Genomic DNA, 23,361 nt, shown 5'->3' with positions numbered 1-23,361 from the left:
AAAAACGTGTACAAACGTCTCATTATCAAATAGTTATGAGAAATTGATCAAAATTTATTAATTAGGAAAATGAAGCTGAAGGTTGTCATTATTTCTATACCATAGATCATTTTGTTGAGGGAAAAAAAGCATGGAAATGGATGTGGTTGAACTGCATACACCCACTTTAACGTTGGCTTTTATTACCATGGCTGCTCATTAAGTGACCCTTAAATACAATGAAAACCTAAGTTTAATTTATTCATGCAGCCATCCCATTATAATTAGCTAAGTAAAACCACTTTCAGTGCTCCAACTTCAAAAGCTGTACCTTTTCAGGGTTTATATAATTATAAAAACCCATTAAAGGTACAGTACAAATGAATGCTTTTATCTTGTGTCTGAAACAGAAATCGATGTTAACACACAAGTCAGCAAGCACTAAAACAGATAAAAACAGGAAATATGAAAAAAACCTCTTTTGAATACTAAATATAAAATTGCACGAAAAGCTTTCACATATAGGGCTTGAATAAACTTTCCGTTTTTCAAGCTAACAAGGTTTTAATAAGACTTTCATTGGCTATCTTCTGCATAGATAACTCAGGATTGCATTAATAATTGTAGCAAACACCTGTGCTAGTTTAACATGGCTGAATATGATTTTATAGGTGATATATAACCAAGCATAACTAAGTGAAATGATCTGATCTGCGTGGACATTATCTGCATATGGAGAAAAAAGTTTTTGCCAACTATTTAGAATGGGGTCCTTCACAGTGAGAGTGGTTAAAATCTGGAATATCTTGCCTCAGGAAGTAGCAATAGCAAACTTATATCTGTATTTAAAGAGAGCTTGGATATTTTCCTTGCATTTAAAGGCATCCATGGCTATTATTACTAGGTCATTCACAGGAAAGTTGATCCAGAGATTTATCTTACTGCCATCTGGAGTCAGGAGGGAATGTTTCCCTTTTAAGGCTAATCAGCCCATGCTGTGTAAGGTTTTGCGTTTTCCCCTGGATCAACTGGGATATGTGCAGGTTCAGGATGGTGTTTTTTTTAATTGTATTAATTTTTTTGGTTGGACTTGATGGACTGATGTATTTTTTTCAACCAAACTAACTATGTAACTATTTACCTATGTAAATTATGAGTTCAAGTTCACTACCTATCTTGCTGAAAAAAAAGTTTATAGCAGTCCTTATTTAGTTGTTGATAATTCTCCTCACTCCTTCAGCCATCCTCACAGCAAATGTCAGCTGGGTCATGCCTTCTTCAGTAACAGGAAACAAGTAAGTGTATAAAGAGGCAAAACTTAGAAATTCTTGTGCACTTTACTGGAAGTTTAACAAGCCCCCACTCTCCGTACACAGCCGTATGCCATATTCTAGAAGGGATTTTGCTTAGACACATGCAGCACACCTGTGTTGATGTAAGGATGCAGGGGAGGAAAGGAGAGGAATCAGCCACACAAAAAAGTATACACAAAGCTGACATCAAACATTCATCTATCTTTTCTTTTCACCAGGTTGTATTACTTATGTTTTCTATAAAAGCTGTCAATCAGTTTTCAGTTGCACAGGGTGTGATATGGTAGAGTTCTTTATGGAATCTTTAGATTCATGTTATCACGGCATGGAGAACAAAAATAGCAATGGATAGATGTAGGGTACAGTACATAGGCATTTGTATTTACCAGCACAGCAGTGTGTAGTAGGGTGTGTGCTTGTTAGTTTAGAGCCCTTTGGCACCAGAGTAAGGAGAGAAAGTTCTTTCCTTTGGTACTATTCCAGTGTTTGTAGAACACAATGCTTTTCATTCACCAGTAGCAACTCAACTGCAAGCTAATAGAAATCTAAAATTTGAAACCAGCACCTGGGTGCAGATTGTCCTTAGAGATAATTCTGACTCACTTAACCTTAAAGAGGAACTGTAAGCGACACAAAAAAAAAAGAAACAGAAATATTGGGTTTTCCCTTATTAAGTGGACATAAGCTACCCGCAAGTGGTGAGGTTTTTTTTTTTTAGCTTACAGTTCCTCTTTTAAGTCAACACTGACAAACCTTGTCACTACATGACCCTTTCATCTATTCATATTGAGAGATTACATTAAGCACTAGAACTGCCTGAAATAGCATTACAAATGCACACATACAAAAAACAAAATATTATACAGGCTACCCCCTTCCCCTAATCTATTATACTTTCTGTTGTTTAAAGGAAAGGAACTACTTTATTACAAAAGGCATACACATTTTGTTTTATTAATAAAGTTCAAAACAGAGTTTCAAGATACTAACTGAGGCTATAGCTGAATGCTTATTCCCACATATCTATGTAAGACCTCTGTGCCTATATAGATTCCCTAGAGTCTACCTACCATTACCCAACAGGCTTAGCAGTATATTCACTCCTACCTCAGATAAGACTGAGCCTAAGAATGTTCCTAACCATTTTATGCATGCTGATATGTTGTTCAGTGAAAACTGAGTTGTCTTATATTTGGAAGGGAATTTATCACTGAAAAGAAAATAATTTGTTTAACACAGAGACAGGAAAATGATGAATGTCTCTCCAGGTGGTATTAAATAATTTGCAATTAACAGCTGAATGTCACTAACGGTAATAAAATAATATATATTTGTTTCTCTCCTGGCAATTGTGATTTGTTTTTAATATACTGAAGAAAAATTGTTGGTTTATTCTTTATTAGATCAGATAAGAAAAAGTAATAAATCAAATTTGGAAATACATTTTTAAATTGTAAAAATATTCAGTGCATAAAGAAAGTAGTGGGATCATTTGATAGCTTTACATGTAAAATAGGTTATATTAAGAAACAATGTGACTTATATTAAACAAAGTAGTAATTACCCATGGACAAATGATTAAAACTGCACTTACAAAATAAAAATAATGAGAAAGCATATCACCCATTTAGTGGGTAAGCAGAGGGCTCCCTCACGGTTTCTCCTTCAGGCTTCCATCACTGTGGCCAGCAGCAATTCTACGTGCCTACACCTGCAGCATCATCTGATGAAGACATTTGATATGTCGAAACGTGTAATGATGCTGCAGGCACTGGATTAGCAGATCCCCTCGCACCACTCTCCTAGGAGCTTGTCCATTCACCAACTGGACGCCACTGCTGTGTTTCTTAAACTCAACAGCACTGGGATAAGAATATAAAAATAACAATAGAAAAAACCCAAATAAGCTTCATATATTCATGACTATACATACTGGGCCTTTGATAAAACAGCAAAGTGACAAGAAAGCACCAGAGCAAGGAACAAGGCAGAGAATCAGAAATCACTTACATAGCTGGAGTATTAAAGAAACTAAGGAGGACATTTACAGAAGCACTAAAATGACAAATAGTAGAATGAAGTAAATTATTCAGGATACCCACTTTTATGGTAATATCCCTGGTTTCCCCATCAGAAACATTTTTATATATTGCTGTATATTGAATGTAGCCCTGCCTTCCCAGTGATGTTTAGCACCGGCTGATTAGCCATAATGAATTCTCGCCTCAGAGCATTCTGGGAAACAAGTCATATTATGATCTGGCTTTAGAACTCTCAATAGACCACCATTCTGCAGAGATCATCTGACAAGTCTTAAGATGTTGCCAACTGTGATACAGTTTAGAATGTAAATCAGGAAGAGGAAAGATTTTACAATGGACAAATAATGGCTAAATAATTTATAAATTAATATTTTAAAAAGATAAGCAATTGTATCAATTACGTTATTTTCACTACAGTTCCTCTATAACAAGCATCACATCTCTACTTCCTTCGAGCCCAGCAACACACTGAGATAGAAGCTTGCACATCCAAAATATTCAACACCTAAACACAAGCAAAGCGACTTGATATATGTATTTCAGTATACTAAGGAGTGCAAAGAATTGTACACTGAGGAGGAGGACAAGTAACCTCTGAGTTAATGTATTATCCAACACAAAGTCTGACTCTGCAGGTCAAAACTCTTGAAGATGGCCACATGCACACTGAGACGCAAGAGCGGCAAAACAATATTCATTTGTCAAACTGGAATAACTCTCCACAGACAGGTGAAGAGACCTTCAATACCATGTAATCAAAGAACTTGTTTGTCCAGATGTTTTAGAGCCAGTACATTCTGCATCTTTAGCCAGGCACTCAAACAAATTATATCTGTGAAATAGTACTAATTTGCCAGACTGGCAAAAGTTAGTAACTGGCAAAAGTTAGTAGATTACCTATATTTATTAATACCCCCCAAAAAAACAAAAACATAAACTAGGAATCTCCTACAGTTTCCAGAACTGAAGAAGCTACTTAGCATGAGTGATGAAATGTCTCCTGGGGAAGAAAAGGGTGTCCAGGTGGAATTATTTTTTTATTTGAATACACAGTACCATGATCTGGAGAAATTATATGTATTAACCAGACAATGTTGTACCTCCAGAAAACAGAGATTTATTCTGCAATACAAATCACTAGAAATCCTCCAATGCAGTGCAATAAAGTCATATTACTGATCTATTCAAGTCACATCTTAACCTATCATCATAAATCTGTTTGCATAAACCACCTCCTCCTGCACAAAGTCAATTTCAGCTACAAAAATAGACATGCCACAGAATAACACTTGTAAAGACCACATAAGCTTGATATAGTTTTTTTACCGCGCTGTATTGATCAATATCTGACCCTAACATTTCCCTTGAAAATAATGAGTAGAGGAGCTGAAGTTCTATTGGAGTATTGATAATGTGGCTGTCATAACACCTCTTTTACATTTCTGTTAAAGACTAAACATATTTCCTTACAGAATGTTTTTATAGTAGACAAAATAGGATGCATATTGCAATGTTTAGCCAGGGAGTTTGCTGATCTAGCAAGATGCTTTATATTAATTCACTGCATGGAGTATCGCACGCTACGTCCTGCTTTTCTTTGGATGTGACAGCAAAGATCAATGAAGCATATATTATTCACCCAATAGGTCAACTAAAAAAATGTAGAATTGAGTCCAGGGTGTAGAGAGTAAATTAGCAAAGTGACTCCTGGGGCTCATATTTCTTAATAGTGAGCGGATAAGCGGTTTCCTGCTCAACATCAACATAAAATGCTAATATTTACCACACTGAAGCACTGTTTTGGCCATGAAAATTTAAACAGCTTACATTTCTACATTACAATCATAATTTCTAGCAACAATGAAATACTATTTAGTATAAAAAAGATACATTTTTTATAGGTAACACATTTATTTACCAAGTTATTTTAAACAAATCTGTTACTGAAAATTGTATATACTGATTACCCGTATATACTTGAATACAAGTCGATCCTGTGTATAAGTCGACTCCAATATACAAGCCTCTTAAGCTGGATTTTTTTTATTGACTCAAGTATAAGTCTACCGAGCAAAGTTAATGGCTGCACTTGGGGCTCAGGAGGGGTAATGACTGCACTGCATACAGTGTTGCATCCATTAACCCCTCCTGTCCCTTAAGTGCAGCCAATACCTCCTCCAGACCCCCAAGTGCTGCAATTATTCACTCCCTTTTATGCAGCAGAGTATTTCCCCCCGCACCTTTCTTTTGCTATTTGTTGTGACCAGGACTTTCAGACCTGTGTTTTCTTGGCATTTCCTTTCCTCAAAATACCACTTACCACTGGGTAAATTGCTGCAAATGGGAATGTCATTTTTAGTACATACATAACTCAGTGTGCTCAGTGTTGCACGTGACTTGTGTATAAGTCGACCCCTATACTTTTATGAAGTGGATCTGACCTACATTTCTAGACTCATACCCGAGTATATACAGTACTTAGGGCCATATCCTATTCAAGGTGATAAGTAGCTTGCAGATGCGAGCTACTTATCACCTTGCCATCGCGCGAGGATTACCGGCAAATCCTATTGCCCATATCCTTCGCGCGATGCCCGATCGTTAGGGAGCATTACTCAGGCGAAAGCCTGAGTGATGCTCTCTTTTACCGAGCGATGGGGAGTGAGGTTTACGCTGTGGTGCTGTCCATCAGCACCACGGCCTCACTCCCTACACATGCGCACTCGCCCGCCTAACATCCGCCGCCATCTTCCGCCGCAGCATCTGGGGGGGTCTCCTTCAATTAGGAGACCCCCAGATCTCCCCGTCGGGTCGCCGCACAGTTTAGAAGCCCCCGCGCAGCTCTGCACCGGCACCCCTGTTGGCATACATACCGCCGCAGATCACCCGTCGCCTCTCGCCACAAAATCCGTTGCGTAATTACAGTGTATCTAACACTGTAATTACTGTCCGCATAGAAGGAGCCCGGGCAAAGCATCTTTGAATCTGCAGCCTGGGCTCCCCATTGGTCCGCTGTCTGAGCCATTTTATTGGTTCAGACAGCGGACCAATGGGGAGCCCAGGCTGCAGATTCAAAGATGCTTTGCCTGGGCTCCTATGCGGACAGTAATTACAGTGTTACACTGTAATTACACGACGAATTTTGCGGCGAGAGGCGGCGGGTGATCTGCGGCGGTATGTATGCCAACAGGGGTGCCAATGCAGAGCTGCGCGGGGGCTTCTAAACTGTGCGGCGACCCGACGGGGAGCTCTGGGGGTCTCCTTATTAAAGGAGACCCCCAGATGCTGCGGCAACGACGTGCGTTAGCTAGTTTAGACCTGCTTTTTGCAGGTCTAAGCTAACGCTCATGTCTGCCGGGAAGCATCGCTTCCCGGAGGCATGATGAGGGTAATTGGATTCGGTGTTAAGAACTCGCTGGCCGATTATATTGCCCAAGCGAGTTCTTTTCCGCCTGGGGGGGTCTAAAGTTCAATTAGATTAGGCGATGCCCCCATCGCCTAAGTTAAGAACTCGCCAGTGTTTAGCGCTGGCGAGTTCAGCAATAGAATATGGCCCTAAGTGCCTTTCTGCTGTGTCCTAAAATAGGATTCTAAAGGCTGAAATCATACATATATATATATACACACATGCCAGATTCTTATCACTCATGATAATTTTGGATGAAAATATAGCATCAGTACATTTGGGACATGACATTGTTAAGGGATCCATCATTATGATTGTGATGTTTGCTAAATGGCAAACAATAAGCAAGCAATATTGTCTCCCATTTTTATCCCCACTGCAATGTTATCTTCATCCACCCATTAATATCCCTCCTTCCCTCTCTCTAGAAATAACAGCTGAGCAGAGTGTCTTTACAGTGCTCATCCGTACATAATTACCTAAAACAATTAATGATCTTTTCAGGAGACAGCTACTGGGTGTGTGCCCCTTTTAAAGGTGGCAAGTGGAACTGAAAAATGAGATCGAACTTCCCTGACTCATATCCTTTTGGTATATTAGCAGTGAGGGCTTTCTTTTTCAGGCTAGGTTCACAGTGGTCCATTGCAATACACACATGGTAAAATGTGTGTGAACTGCATTGGAGACTGGGCGTAATGCAAAGGCTGCCTGCAGCGAGTTAGAATAATGTGATTAGTTACAACACAGTACAGTACTGTGAACAGCCCCATAGAATTGAATGGGCAATACGCTGGAATGCAGAATTATTATGTGTTTGTATTATGTGAACTAGGCCTTATAACCAGTCTTGGATTTATTACAAAAAAAAGCATTTGCTTTGAGGTGTGTTCATATGACTACTAAAGCCTAACTATCAATTATCTAAGCTTTTAGCAACATAGTATGGTCTTTTATTACCTAGATGAGGGTTTGAAAATGTTGCCAATAAATAGCAGGCATTTTTTAAATATTTAACTCAGTTTTGTAGGATCGCATATATTTTCCAACTTGGGAAAACCTTATTAAAGTGAGCCCATCTTGGTCTTAAAATACAAATGCACAGGTAATATTATCAAAGCTGGCATTTGACTCTAAACACATTCTACAGCTTAGCACTTAATAGAGTCTTGGCTAGGCCATTACCTTATGTAAATAATATCTTAAAGTAGCGTGTCACGTTGTTTGGACATTTCATTCCTGTGAGGACAATGCACTCAAGTCACAATTTCTGTATACTGGAAAGTAGCCAACTTGTGTACTAGTTTACACAAAAGGACCACCACAGATATTCATGGTCTCTACTACTTAATCAAGTTGAAAGGTTCTTTATGCAAATACAATGTACTGCTAAGCACTGTTCTGAAGATTTTCCTCCCTCACATGAAACACTGAAACCAAATTATAAGCTGTTCCTGTTAAGGCAATGCAACCCACGCAAGAGGAACTATGGCTTGTGATTTACCCGTTGAAAGGATTAATGTTTAGAAGCAGACATTTGATTTTTTTTCTAAAACAATATTTTTCCAAAAATCCCTTTTTCAAGTTACATGCGGAAAACGCTCTTACTACACCATATTCAGTAACCAGCACTCTCCATGCCAAGTCTAAGTCCACTCACTTATAATTTTAGCTTGAATTGTATTATGCATTACACAAGGGATGTATTAGTCTTTAAAGAGGAATTGTCATGAAAATCTTAACATTTAAAACACATAAAAATAAGAAGTATGTTTCTTCCAAAGTAAAATGAGCCATACATTACTTTTCTCCTATGTTACAGTTGGTAGTAGAAATCTGACATTACCAACAGGTGTTGGGTTAGTCCATCTCTCCATAGGGGATACTCAGCGTGGCCTTTATTCTTTACAAAGACATTCCCTGAAAATTATTTATACAAAGATGCTGGCCAGCCTTCCTTCTCACTGCACACTTTTTTAGCAGTTGGACGGAGCAACTGCCATCCATTAAGTGCTTTTAAAAATAAAGAAAACCCTGAGAACCCCATATAAGAAGATAGGCTCGTCCAAAATCTGTCGGTAATGTCAGATTTCTACTACTTACTGTAAGTGACCGCAACATAGGAGAAAAGTAATTTATGGCTCATTTTACTCTGGAAGAAACGTACTACTTATTTGTATATGTTTACATGTATTTTAAATGTTAAGGTTTTTGCAACAGAGATCCTTTAAGTGATGTATTACATGTTCCACTAACTGTTAAACCAAGGATATATCCTTCCTTCTACAAGCTGTTCCATGGGAATCTTTAGAGACTCCACATAGTTGGAAATGATAATGCACTTGTGAACAAAGACTGGCCAGGCTACTGGAGTTGTGTGGTACTATATCATGTGTTTATTGGCCAGTAGGTCTCCTGAACACTCTGATTATATTTCATTTACAACCTCTGCCTATATTTATTTAGTTTATACTTGTTTTTACAAACTACAGCTATTAGACTTTTACCCAACACCGCAGTTTAGCTTTCTGTCCTGTTTAGCTTTCTGTCATACACTTTTTGTGGACAAAAAGTGTGCAGGTAGCAAAAATTCATCTCCATGTGTGCTCAGTATGGAGATAAAGTTCTCGCCCACCCATGACTGGGACTCTTCAACCTATAGGCACTACATTCGACCTAAGGAAGCGGCTTATGCTGCAAAACACGCTGTCCTTTTAGCAAGTGCCCAATAAAAACTTTTTTTATATATTACTAAAGACTGCTGAATTCTTAAGGTAGGACCTGTTTTATTTATGTATTTATTTTATAGCTATTGCACCAGTAATTGATAATATACACAATATAAGGTGAAGTGTTCCGGGCGCCTCCTATTCCACATTGTCTCTCGTAAAGTCATCTATGAGTGGAATGAAATGCTTGAAAATGGCCACACTATTGTGATGAATACATATTTTCATGTGATGATGATGTGAAAGCAGAGGATGTATCAATGGCTATGCAGTGAACCAAAAACACTTTTTACTGATTGATTTTAAAAGTTGGTACAATGATAAGAAAATTGCATTGCAAATCAGGGTGACTATGTAGAAAAATAACATAACATTGTGTTTAAAAGTCTTAATAAATAGTTAAAAAGTGCCAAAACTTTTTAAACAACCCTTGTCTATTTTACCAACTAGGAAAAAATGAAGAAAAAAAAATATTCTGAAATTACAGTATGGTGAAAGCAAAGAGACAGTTTTCACTACAAAATTGAACTTAACTAAGCTCATCTCTTTTTAACAATACAGTTGGCTCATCTCTTTTTCACAATGCTATAACTTATTTTCCCATTTGCTGCAGTGTACAGAGTTATGATAGACATATTTGCCTCTAACCAAAGTCACATATACATATTAGTTTTGGCCAGTAGAAATGATTGTTCAAGACCACTTTGACCAACAGTCTGCTCAGGATCCTATGACAATTATGCACTCTTGGGTCAGCTGAGCTGAATACTCTCTCTTATGGAGATTGCAAGTGGTGGAGAAACAGGAGCTATATTACAGGTGTGAACAAATTAATCCACCAAAGGATCTTACAAGCGGTTGCTGGTACCCTCCTCAAAAATGTCTATACAGACAACTGCTGGAGGAAATGATCCCAAATAATAATTTTGGCCGTCAAAAGCCTGACGTCTGCACAGGGCTTAATTTATCTCAGACATGAACAAAGACAGAATATCATGAAAAAAGCTGTTCCAGTTCTACATATACACCAATTGATCATTTCATCTTTTTTTAACCCATTTACACAGGATGACCTCTCTCAGCTGTCACACATTCTGCTCCCTTTAGACACATGCAGTAAATGCCAGCACATGCTCTCATGTGTGTTTTTACTGTTGGGGTCATGGCGCCAATGAAAGCCTGACAAGTTGGTCAGTACTGCAGGGCAGTGATTGGACAATTAAACCTCAACAGAGTCAAGTGATTACTGTGATTGGGTAAATCACAGTAATCACGGCACCTTTGTTCCCTGTCCTTTTAGATGTGGTAAATTAATATAATATGGAAATGTGCACAGTTACAAATTTGTGTGTTCACGTCCAGATGAACATGAACCAAAGGTGCACATGGGCACTAAGTGGACCATGTAAACGTGTACTAGTATGCAGTCTACCCTTTCAGATGCAATAAAAATGAGAAAAGAGAGAACATTTAGAATCCAATCCACAGAACATACTATATATTTTATGGAAACAATATTTTCTTTTTTCTTTTTTTAGTCATGACATGCTTTGACATAAAAAGCCTCCTCTGAGTAAGCTAACCCAATTATTCTCTACTCGTGATACTATGAAAACTCAGTACACAGGTCATTATGATGATTATTCTCAAAAAGTGTGTATTTGTATATATGCAATAAAAATGAAACTTCTTTTGACATGACAGTACCTGCAAAAGAATGTAATTTGTTTATGTGACATAAAATTGCATATTTTCCAAAGACAAACATTTGCCTCACAGAATTAGCATGTGAGAATGCTCTAGGCTGCTACTATTTTGGCAGTCAGTGTTATGCAGTGATCATTTTAATGAGAGACTAAATACTAGAAATAAAAAAGAAAAGGGAGAAATGCTATTCTAACAATGCTGCAAGTGTTTTTTTTTTCAACAACATTAACTTTCACGCAGGAGAAGTCACATTAGCCTAAGGGTGGCATTAAAACTCTGAATCTGAATTGGAGCAAAATGCATTTTTTAAGCTACTAATCGGGTAGCAGTGGGTAGATCTCATAAGCTACATTTTTCATTTGGATTATTCAAAAATGTTTTGAGTCCAGTTATTCATTGGGATTCAGAGGATATTAGAATGCTCCATTAAATGTCTGGCTCAGTATTTTACATCTGTATCCTATGCTGCACAGCAATAAAACAATATTTTGATATATGCCATGGGAGAGCATAAGCATTTAATTTAAATGTGTGCATATCTCACAAACGTGTGTTTTTGTATGTGTGTGTGTGTGTGTGTGTGTGTGTGTGTGTGTGTGTGTGTGTGTGTCTGTGTGTGTCTGTGTGGGTCTGTGTGGGTCTGTGTGTGTGTGCTAGGACTGATCACTTAGAAAATTAAATTCTCTGTCTCCCAGCATAACAAGGTGGATGTCTAAGATGACTTGAAAGTCAAAGGCAACAACACAGAAGGTGACTACGCCAAGTTCCCTAAACTCCATAGATAAACAGTACATCTTGTAGATTGAAATAAAAAATACAGAGTTCCTGGGTGGTATATATTTTTCTGCCTCCCTGTTTCTCTTTTTTTTCTCTACCTTTTTTTTCTCTCGTTATCTCTTTTCTGTCCCTTTCTATAAGCATATTACCTATTTTTATGATTTAAGTAAAGTTGAATGAAGTGTCATTGTCTGATATGCAGGCGCAACTGTCAGTGAAAGGTACAAACTCCAAAGAGTTATCAAACTGCAGAGAAGATCATCAGTTCCACCCTGCCACCTCTTGACCTCTTCTACACTGCCAGAATGAAGTTGAGAGCTTTCCCCGATCTCCCAAGACCCTTCTCATTTAGGCAGACAGTTCTTCGAGCTTTCACTATTGGGCCTCCGTTAGAGAACCATCCCCTCTAGAACCTCCAGGAGTACCTTCTTCCCCAAGCAGTCACCCTGCTGAACTCCATGCTAAAGAGTATGTAACAGTCCCCCAGCAACCCAGGTGCCCCTCTGCCGAGTCTGCCCCACTGCAGCACCCTTGTCCCTAGATCAGCTCATCTCATAGACATTCATGCTGATTCCTAGATCCCCTGGGTAGTGCTGCCCCACACCATAGCCTTGATCTCTAGTCCTCATGCTGCTCATTTCATTTTTGATGCATGATATGTGCATTTTGTCTTCGTTTTAACGCATGAACTTTTCACAGCAGAGCAGTCAGTGCTTTTCAGTGAGGAATCGCATGCATTGTGTCAAAAATTAGTGCAGGTTTTATCTTTATTTTTAATGCTATGCAGAATCGCAAATTCCTCCTGAAAACTCAGCAGCCCCCCAAAAAAGCATTATGATTTTTCAAATTGTGGCAAATCACTGCTGAAAAACACAAGTGTAATTCCTCCCCATTTGTTTTAACTTTGCCTTTAATCCTTTATTTCCATACAAAAAGAGAAGTGATCAATTTGTACATGGCTCTTTAAGCCCTCTGTCAAGGTCACTACAGCTCTCCTTTATCAGGGTTGGTAGAAGGAACTATACATTCTGACAACCCAGCCCCTACACAATAAAACAGGTATGGTGGTGATCGGTGCATGCCACTCCCAATCAACAGGAAGTAGCTGCACGTAGCCTTCAACAAGCTGTGGGAATCCAACTACCAATCAGGCAGGGGGCGATGCCCCAGACCCACCAATCACGGCCACCATACTGACTGCACATATGTACGATTCTGAGGGGACAGAGGGAGGGCACAGGGGGAATGAGGAGGAAACAGGGACAGAGGAGATATTTACAGGAGACAGAGGAGGACACAAGAGGTACATGGAAGGTACTAGGGGGACGTAATAATAGGGGGGAGGGGAAGGTCCATTTTTTCCCTGGTTTTTATCATCTAAACTTAGTTGAGTGTTATAGTCCAGAGCATCTTATAGTCCAAAAAATATGGTAAATTCACAGTTTGGAAGAAGTATTTGGAAGTACTGGTTGATAAAAAATACAGCAACTGTGTTCAATGGCGAGGCGCAGTAGCAAAAGCAAAGAAGAACCTACAATGCAAAACACAGCAAGTAAAAACATGAGATACTAGCATACTATTGCCTCTGATTAAATCACTTCTAAAGGTAATTAATTAATGCTACAATCCCACAGCTAATCAATTGTTTCTCACAGATCAATCCCATATGTTCAGATTAGCTAGTGAAAATTCAGCTGTTGATGGGCACAACTGATTATTTCTTATTGAATAATGTGGTAATCGGAAAAGCTCGATCGACAGTGGGATTGTACCATTAATGGCCACCCTGAAGCCAAATCTGGAGAATGGTATGCAGTTCACCATACTTCAGGAAGGAAAACTATACATACCGCTTATGTGATTTCAAAAAAATCAACTTGATATTATTGATTTACCATTTTCCCACAGTGCCTCATATGCCATTAGATCCCAGCAGCACAGGTCACATCTAATATCCCTCTCCCTGGTACAGCTGCAAGATTTGTACCACCTAATTTAGTACAAAACAATGGAGTCTCAGTCTAGTGTCCCTCCTACAGTGTGTAAATACACCCAAAGGCAACATAAAACCTTGGCAAATGAAAGACAGTAGAATATGAACTATGCATGTTGAGAAGGACAATTTACTACCTGTTCTTCACAGTAAATGTAGTAAATGAAGTGACTCTTCAGTAAGAGATATATGGAGCCTGGCATATCTATTTCATTTTAAACAATACAGTTGGCAGGTTGTCCTTTAGCTTCAGTAGTCTCTGCATTGCAAATGCTAGTGTGGTGTGATCAGATTTTAATCACAACACATGCTCAGCATACCCAATCTGCTTAAGTGTGTGAATATACTAGAACAGGGATGTGAAACCGGTCCTTCGAGGGCCGACATTTTTGACACAGCTCAAATTCATTGATGGGTCTGAATCAGGAAAGGTGTGGTCCATCAGGTGGAACACATTCCTCTCTTTCTCATTTCATCCTAAAAACTGGCATGGATCTGGCCCTCCAGGCCTGGAGTTCGACAAATGTGTACTAGATGTAGAGGATCATCAGGGTAGTTTAAAGGCAAACACATATGGAAGCCTTCATATTTCTCTTACCACAGAGTCACTTTAATAAGTGAATATGTTATCATAGTAAGTAGTTTCCACATTTGCAGTAAAAGATGATTTATTTATTCTCTTTATTTGGAAGGTACTCCCAGATATGATGCATATAAGTCAGAAAATGTCATCTTCATCAAGCCAGGGAGATGATATTTACCCTCCTACGGTTGAGGGGCAGGAGATTGAACTTGGTGGGTACACGCCTCTCTTTTTCAACCTAAATACATATATACACACCTCAAACACCATATATATATATATATATATATATATATATATATTCAGCTACAGATTCAACTCACATATATACACACCTCAAAGAACATATATATATATATATATATATATATATATATATATATATTCAGATTAAAGAATCAAAATGTGGTTGTATATAACAAATCTGGAGCTACTCATGAGCCTATGCCTATTAGTATACCTCTATTATACCCTGCAAAGGAATTTTTGATTTTTTTCCAGAAGTTGCATATACATTTATGTCTTTTCATCTTTTTACTCAGCAACTACTATATGTAAGTACATTTTATAACAAAAAGTACATTTATTGATGTTCTGTGCAGCGTTTAAACAAGATACTCTTACCATCTACACAGGCTGGTCTTGCTCTTGTTGTGCCGGCAATCTGTCCTTTTCTACATGCACAACGAGCTGTTTGTCGGGCTATAGTCCTTCGGGGCTGACTGCTATCTCTGTCGTATGTAACAACCTCACACGTACCTGCAGCCAGTTGACCTGGAAAGAGAGGAAGAAACAGGAAGCAATGTCAGAGAATGCACTACAAGCAATCAATTATAGGTAAACAGAGTGAGACCCAATGCAGCAAAAGCCACTTCTCTACAAATGGGAAATAAGCTGGAGGATGTAATCAAACTGAGATGACATATAATTTTTCTCAGAGCTGGACATGTCAAAACCCAGCAAAGTGATGCTGTCAAGAAAATTGTTATTGGCCTACAGAAGGAGAGCTGGGTCAATCAGGTCAGAGTTACTTTGATGTAGTTGGGAACGCAAGTAAAGAGAGATATGTTTTTTGAACTGAGGGTATATGTTTCGTGTAATAAATAAACCATATTCTTACATTTATAAAATAAAGCTGCAGTTAAGAGATACAGGATATAAATAGGCAGGATGTTAACTGTTACAATTATGCAAAAGCTTACTTCCTTTCTGCCTGGATTAACATGCACTGCCTATATTTTCAAATGCTATTGTAATTGTGAATTATTATCTTCCCAGGTGTGAAATGTATAAATTATGCAGCAGCTAATGAAGGTGAAAAACTGTTGTTAATGAGGCGACTGCTATTATTTATAACATCTGCTAGAGATGTAATACAACTGTGTCTTAAACTTTCTTCAACTTGTAACTGTGCAACAGAATTAACCTAATTTCGCTTCTTCTGTTTAGATTAATTACATAGGCTGTTTTCTTTTAGTGTCTAGGCAGTGCATTATTTATTTGATGTGTTTTGGAGAAGCAGATGACATTCCATGACACCTTAAAAATAATTTGTGTACATGTTATGGTCATGAATCCACAGAAAACCAGCAAACAAGTTAAACGATTCTCAGATCTAATGCTATAATTATTTCAGGAAATGCTCTCAGTATTCACTTTTCCATTTCACTTTATCAACATGGGACATTTAAGGATGAATAATCTACCTAGTGCTCATGTAAAATATGTAATGACATGCTCAGTATGTATTTAAAATATCTACATTATGTAAATTCAAGGTCATTATAAATAAACATCAAATAATCCTTACAGCTCATCTTCAGGCACAGATCTAAAAAAAACCCATCATCTAATAGCTTACTAATAAAAGTGCTCAGATTGCATCTTTTTGTGTGAATAGAGCTTTCAACAGCTAAAAACCATGTCATGTTTTGATCACATGATGCTGTGGCAGTGTCTGGGGTCTGGATTCATTACCACTAATCAGACTTCAAGGGGCCTGGCAAAGTCTGAGTATGTCTGACAAGATTTAAGCTTACAGCACAAACAAGTGTTGCAGGAAGTTGTCACTGGCTGGGCTGCTCATCAGGTATTTTACAGGTGATTTACTTGGCATCAGCGTATCACTGAGCTTCTACATAGACATGAACCAGCTCTGCAACTGTGTGGCTACAGATATCCAGCAAAACATTGGTGCCTGGAATGGATTAATCAGGTCTGTGTCAGAGGTTTAGAGATCAATAACATTTGGTGGCAAGTAGGCTATTGTGACAAACTATAGGTGGATCAGCCAAGAAAACCTGGGTTTCATAGAATTAAACTACAGCAGAAGTTCAAATGATAGCAGATGTGAAATGTATGAAGAGAATAAGGTGGGAATGAAAACCTAAAAGCATGGTAAGCAAAATAAAAGTTTGCCCTCTTAAAACAGAAGAAATTTACGATAATTCAGGTTGGAGTGAGCATAAATAACATAAATAATCGTCTCCCACGATGCATCACTGCTGAATATGCAACTTATCCCTTGATGTCCCTTTAAGCTAGCCACACCCATAGAACTGCTGGAATGCAATGATGTGTCAGCTTGTTAATTGTACAGAGCCACACTAATCTAACATGCATAAAGACTGTTTCAGATTGGTTGATCCTCATCAGTGCATGACATGGATTAATGTGGCTCTATGGAGTAGGACTTGAAACACCCAGAGTTACAGACTACCCAGCAAGCTCATGGTGAACCAGAACTCTTTGGAGTGTGTAATGGGCTACAAAGGACCGAAAAGCCCTCTTACTAAAATGTTAGGCAAAGCAAAAGTTTGCCTTCTTAAAACAGAAGGTATTTGCAATAATTCAGGTTGGAGTGAGCATAAGTGAGCATGGTAACTGAGAAAAAGCTCCTCACTCAACACTTCAACACAGTGAAGAGAAAGCTGCTCTCAACTTCAAACAGACCAATTGCACATTACAGCTCAGGCACACCCCAAAAAACCACTTAATGTACTGCCGACATCTAAAGCTTGAACTTTCCTAGTGCGCTCAACATTAAAGATCCCAGCATGTAAAATGAGAATTAACATTATGGCTTAACTAACTATAGTCAACCACATCCAAGATTGATTATCAAGGGTTAGTAGAGAAGTTATATTACATAGCATGTGGTATACAAAAACATTGCCCAAATGCCAATCCATATTCTCACCAGTGAACTGGTAAATGCTTCAGCTGTTGTAATCCTGAAAACTTGTGGAATAAAAAGGGAAAAAAAGAATTTGCTTCTTTTCTTTCTGAAGTGGTTTACACCACACGTTAGTTATGCAAACCCAGAACACTTGCTCATAGCACACAAACAATCCACGGTCATGCTTACATTGTTTGATTTAAACATCACATAACTTTAACAATGGCGGTAATAAAATATCTTCATAAAAAGGTCAGAACTAACTGTAGATTGATAAGTAACTGGGGGTGCATAGTCTGTGTTCTATGAGACACAATGGACGTTTTTTTTTTAGAATACATTTTAAACTAGTAAAACCAATCCACTTAAAACTAATCAGGACCATGATTGTAGAAGATATCAAAAAAGGTGAATTAACAGTTTTGTGTCCTTTTTTTAAATGAGGCCAATTACTAGTAAATTATATATTTAATATGTAAGTAAAGTAAATTAGACACCTTGAATAATTACACACCATGTTGAATAACATGGACATGTTTTCTTTGAGTTGTAAACTGGGCTGTGCTAGTTTTCATTGTTTTATTACAAATTTGCATACAGCCATTACAAATGCTCCAAGCAAATCTGTATTGGCGGAATCCAAAACAGCGAAGAAAAAATAAAAACTGATATTAGAGTATTTTACAGGGTTCAATGCTACCTTGGATAGGAGGTCGATCCTAGGCTGAAATAGTTCATGGCAGACAGCAAGCAGCTGTCCCCTAGGAGATTAGTTTTTGTTAAGCTTTTACTACATAAAATCTGTTGTATGATCAGATACATTCTCTAAAGTACCACATTTAAAGGACAACTAAAGTGAGAGGGATGTGGAGGCTGCCAAATGTATTTCCTTTGAAACAATACCAGTTGCCTGGTATCCTGATGATGGTTCATGCATCAGCAGTGTCTGAATCCCACACCTGAAACAAGCATGTGGTTTAATCCAGTCAAATTTTAGTAAAACACCTGATCTGCATATGCTTGTTCAGAGTCTATGGCTAAAAGTATAGGAGGCAGAGGATTAGCAGGACAGCCAGGCAATTTGCTTTGTTTAAAAGTAAATAAATATGTCAGCCTCCAAATCTCTGTCCCTTCAGGTGTCCTTTGAGGACTACTACAATCACTACACCCTAAAGCCTCTATAGACAGTAGAGAGGAAAATATAATATGCTGAATATAACAGTAGAAATGCTAGTTACCATCGCCTAACAGCCTGGAATCAACATTTAACTATTATTTCCCACTTGGCCTGTTCCAGCATGACCAGGTGGATGGATTGGATCTGCCTACAACCTGTATCCAAGGTCAGTCTGGATATTGGTGTTTACTTAAAGTTTTTAAATGCAATGTAAAGTTTTACACCATTCACAGTTAAAACTGACTCAAACTTATTTAGAAAGCTAAGGTTATCTGGGTTATGTGGGAATACTACCCAAAAACCTTGTCATTTAAGGCAAGTAATTAGCACTTGCAGGACTGCAACAGAGACTGCGTAGAGATAGCTGCAGGTAGATGGGTGTCAGGTTTATAATACGGTGGGGAAAAAAAAATCTTTAGAAAAAAAAAAGTATTACATTTTCATCAAAAGAAAAGGTTGATCTATTTAAACAGAAAAAAACATCTTACTCAAACTTTTTAATTAATTTAAGTAGCCTCTCATGTCTAGAACTTTGTTTATGCCTTTGTTCCATGCCAGACTGAAAGCTAATAACTACAAACTGTCAAATGCAGTGCTATTTTTTGAACTTGTAAATGCTATACAGAGATGTAGCCTGGCACAGTATCAAAACTGAGCAGCCTCAGCTTTAGCACTCCCTCTTGTACAATGTATAGGGGAACAAAAGAAACAACAGAATGGGAGAAAGAAAAACAAAGGCAACAAATTAATCATCAGCTAGAATTACTGATTTACAACATGGGAAAGTATGCTATCAAGACTGAAAATAATCAAACTAAATTATATACGCTACAGCAGGCATGGGCAAACTTGGCCCTCCAGCTGTTAAGAAACTACAAATCCCACAATGCATTTGCCTTTATGAGTCATGACTGTAGCTGTCAGACTCCTGCAATGCATTGTGGAACTTGTAGTTCCTCAACAGCTGGAGGGCCAGGTTAGCCCATGCCTGCGCTACAGTAACACTTTCATTACAGCTGAAAGTATCCCATGTATGCATGGTGCGGCGTATGGGATTTTCAGCACTCGTCACTAAAGTTTGGTGCCAGCTTTTAAGTAGGTAATAAAATAAAGCTGCATCTATTTTACATGTCATTATCGTTGTGTTTTTCAATTAAGGATTTTCGCTAGCATTTGTGAAGCAGCTAACCTGAAAATTAAATGCTAAACTATTACATGATCAAGCACCTGAACTCTTCAAGAGTCAGAAAAGTATGCACATGTATATGTTTAGTACTGTAGAAAGAAGAAAATTGTTCAGATTTTTATAAATAAATACAATATTAAATAAATACAATAACTAAAAATTGTGAAACTATTTGTCACATTTATTATTACAGTCATTTACAGCTGATTAACCACTTGAGGACTGCAGGGCTAAACCCCCCTAGTGACCAGGCCATTTTTAGCAAAACTGGCCACTGCAGCTTTAAGGCCAAGCTGCAGGGCCGCACAACTCAGCACACGAGTGATCCCCCCCCCCTTTTCTCCCCACCAACAGAGCTCTCTGTTGGTGGGGTCTGATTGCTCCCCACATGTTTATTTTTTTTTAAATAAATATTATTGTTTGTTTTTTTCTTGAAAAACCCCTGTTTCTTTAAATTTCTTCCCTCCCTCCCTCCCCACAGCCAGCCAATTATGGCGATCGGCTGTCATAGGCTTCTGCCTATGAGAGCCGATCGCTCTCTTGTCCCCCATGGGGACAGCCGTGTCACACGGCTGTCCACAGTGCAGCGCTGCTGCTCATCGCAGCGCTGCACCTAGTAAATAGACGGCGTGATCGCCATCTAACAGTCTCCCGAGCAGCAATAGCCACTCGGAGACTGAAGGCGGGGCGGAGCTCCGCCCTCCGAGCATGAGATGCGCGCGCACCATGCGCGCGATCTCATGCAAAACAGAGCCCCAATTGGCGTTAGGCGGTCCTGGGGCTGCCGCCTCGGCCACGCCTACTGGTGTGATGCGGGCGGCAGAAGGTTAAAGACTTAAGTGTACTCGAGATGAACCTTGATTAAAAAAAAGATTCTTTTCTAAGAGGGTAGACTCTGAATCCTGCAGAGAATTCCTACACCATACCTCAGAACAATACGACAAGAGCTTGTTGGATTTCTGATCATGACCGCATTCCTCATACATGAGCATGGTTGTACTGTGCATGCAAGAGTACAGCCACGTCTGCGTGGTAAGCATGAATGGCTTGTGCGCAAGTGGCTCCATGTTACTGTGCAGGTGCAGCCATGGTTGCGAGGGTGCAGCACAGCCATGCCCATGCATAAAGTTTATCTTGGTTCCAAATTTTCAGGAGAGTCCTGGGCAGCCGTGGTGGTTGGGATGACACCATGGGAAGCCTCTGCTAGATCCAGAGGATTCCCTTTCCTTAAGTATCCATTCTTTTACCCCCATGTTCACCTCGGGCTCACTTTAACCCATTATTCAGGTTTGGGCAGAAACACCTTTCCTCCTAAATAAGTATTAGCTACATGGAAACAAAGGTATTTTAACACTTGCTACCGTAATCACCAACTTGACACACTCACTGTGCCATCACAAACCATGTGGAATGGCTGTATATAGCTCTGCACATAATACCAAGTAAGAAAACTGAAACTAAGTCCTTGAAATGTATAGATCTAAAATTAGAGGTCTGCTTATTTCTCAACAAAAGTGGAATTTCACACTTATCCATAGCAGTCTTTCCTAAAATCTGCATATTATCAAGTATGAATGCATTATAGCTTTGTCAATTAAGTTTTTTTTACTGGCAATACATCATGCTAAACAATTATTTATTTATTTATTTATTTATTGTATTTATAAAGCGCCAACATATTACGCAGCGCTACAATCAAATTTTTCAAAGAGAGCTCCACCTGAACTAGATAAAGTATATAGACATACACAGATAATGCACAAGCCATTTAGTTATTAATGTTATTGAAAATTACATTTTTATTTATCTCTACAACCTGCAAGAATTTTCATAAAAATGTAAACTGTGCATGATTGCTACCATGGGTTCCTACTGACATCAAAAATATTCCAGGAATCGGAATGGAAGGCTTGCGAACAGATCCTATGCTAGTCAATAGGATCAATTTACATCTGTCCTTTCAGTATGAATCTATTGAGTCAGTTCCAGTGAGTGGAACCGAAGGCTGTATGGTACACAATTTTTCCAGAGCACTGATACTAACATGAGGCTCACGGATTTAATTGAAAACAGTGTAAAAATACAGTATATTCACTGAACAGTCTGGCTAAAAAGAAACAGAAATCAGACAGGCTTCTTCCTGTCATCTCTATGGTATTTTAGATGCTATTCACATTGCCATTTTTTAACTTTTTTAAGACTTAATGTATAGCTTTCCATCCATTTTTAGGAAACAAAAAAACTAAAGACAGTAAGAACTATCAGTGCAGATGGATCTACTAGCAAGCTATGAGGCACCTGCTGAAAATGGGGCAGGAAATATCTGGTTGTAGAATATCAGTAAATGTAACAACATTCTTCTACTTCATTATATAATTAAAATACTGGTAATATTTAATTATATTTTACTATGACCTAACTCACTACTTTCACACAGAACCCCCCCCCCCCCCCGGGTGGTGACTGACCTTAACCCTCCTCAGTGGTGCCTAACCTTGAACCTCTTTGTTGTTACCTAACTTTAACCCTAATCTTAACCACCCCCGCAGTGGACAACTAACCTTAAGCCCACCTCCCAGACCCTATCATGCCGGCAGAGGTCCTGTTGAAGAGGGCACTGAGCCGAGAGTGAGCAGGTATATGTTATGGAAAGGGGACATGCTCTTGGGACATGTGATAAATCAGAATGCAATTGTTGTGGTAGACAGGAGGGGTTCCAGGCACTGCTGCAATTATGATTTCACATACCAGACTAGGAGACAGTGGGTAAAGAGCACAAGTCTATTTTTAGCGTCCTCTCTTGTCCATTCAAAAACATTTTAATTTTTTCTACTAATGTCATTGGTTCCATGCATTCTCAGAAGTCTGCACAAAATGGTAATGAAAGCCTCATAAATCTCCTGCACTATCAAAGACCACACAGCCTCTCATCTGTGTGGTCTTTGAATTGTATCTGTAAAGGCATGTTAGTCATGTCATGTGTCTCTTTTACTAATCCTGAGACTGATCACTCCTATTAACTCCTTTTGATCAGGGACTCACCGAGGTAGATCACATTACTAGTTCCTGCAGAAAAAAATGATAATGACATTGCAAAAGATTAAAAATCCTTTGAGTATATATGGTTGATGCAGTTTGCTGCAGTTCGTCGGCGATCAGCAAAGCGCTGAAAAATCACCCAGTGTGAACTAGCCCCCGACAGATTTACCATGATTCTCTCTGCAGACCCTGAACTGCTATGTACTGTATGCATGACAGAGTTACTCCTATCTCTGTGTTGTTCTGTATGCACAT

General features: G+C 38.7%; 1 protein-coding gene across 2 annotated transcripts in view; it reads right to left on the bottom strand.

Moving 5' to 3' along the window:
- Positions 1-23,361, bottom strand: part of TAFA5 (TAFA chemokine like family member 5) — a 657,885-nt gene that overhangs the window by 294,459 nt on the left and 340,065 nt on the right. For both annotated transcript variants that reach the window (XM_068276329.1, XM_068276330.1), the window contains one exon: positions 15,151-15,300. In XM_068276329.1, the coding sequence (XP_068132430.1) occupies positions 15,151-15,300 (150 nt within the window). The remainder of the gene's footprint in view (positions 1-15,150; positions 15,301-23,361) is intronic.

This window comes from Hyperolius riggenbachi, chromosome 3 (genome assembly GCF_040937935.1).
Source record: "Hyperolius riggenbachi isolate aHypRig1 chromosome 3, aHypRig1.pri, whole genome shotgun sequence".
Lineage (NCBI taxonomy): Eukaryota > Metazoa > Chordata > Amphibia > Anura > Hyperoliidae > Hyperolius > Hyperolius riggenbachi.
This window is presented reverse-complemented; position numbering and strand designations above follow the sequence as displayed.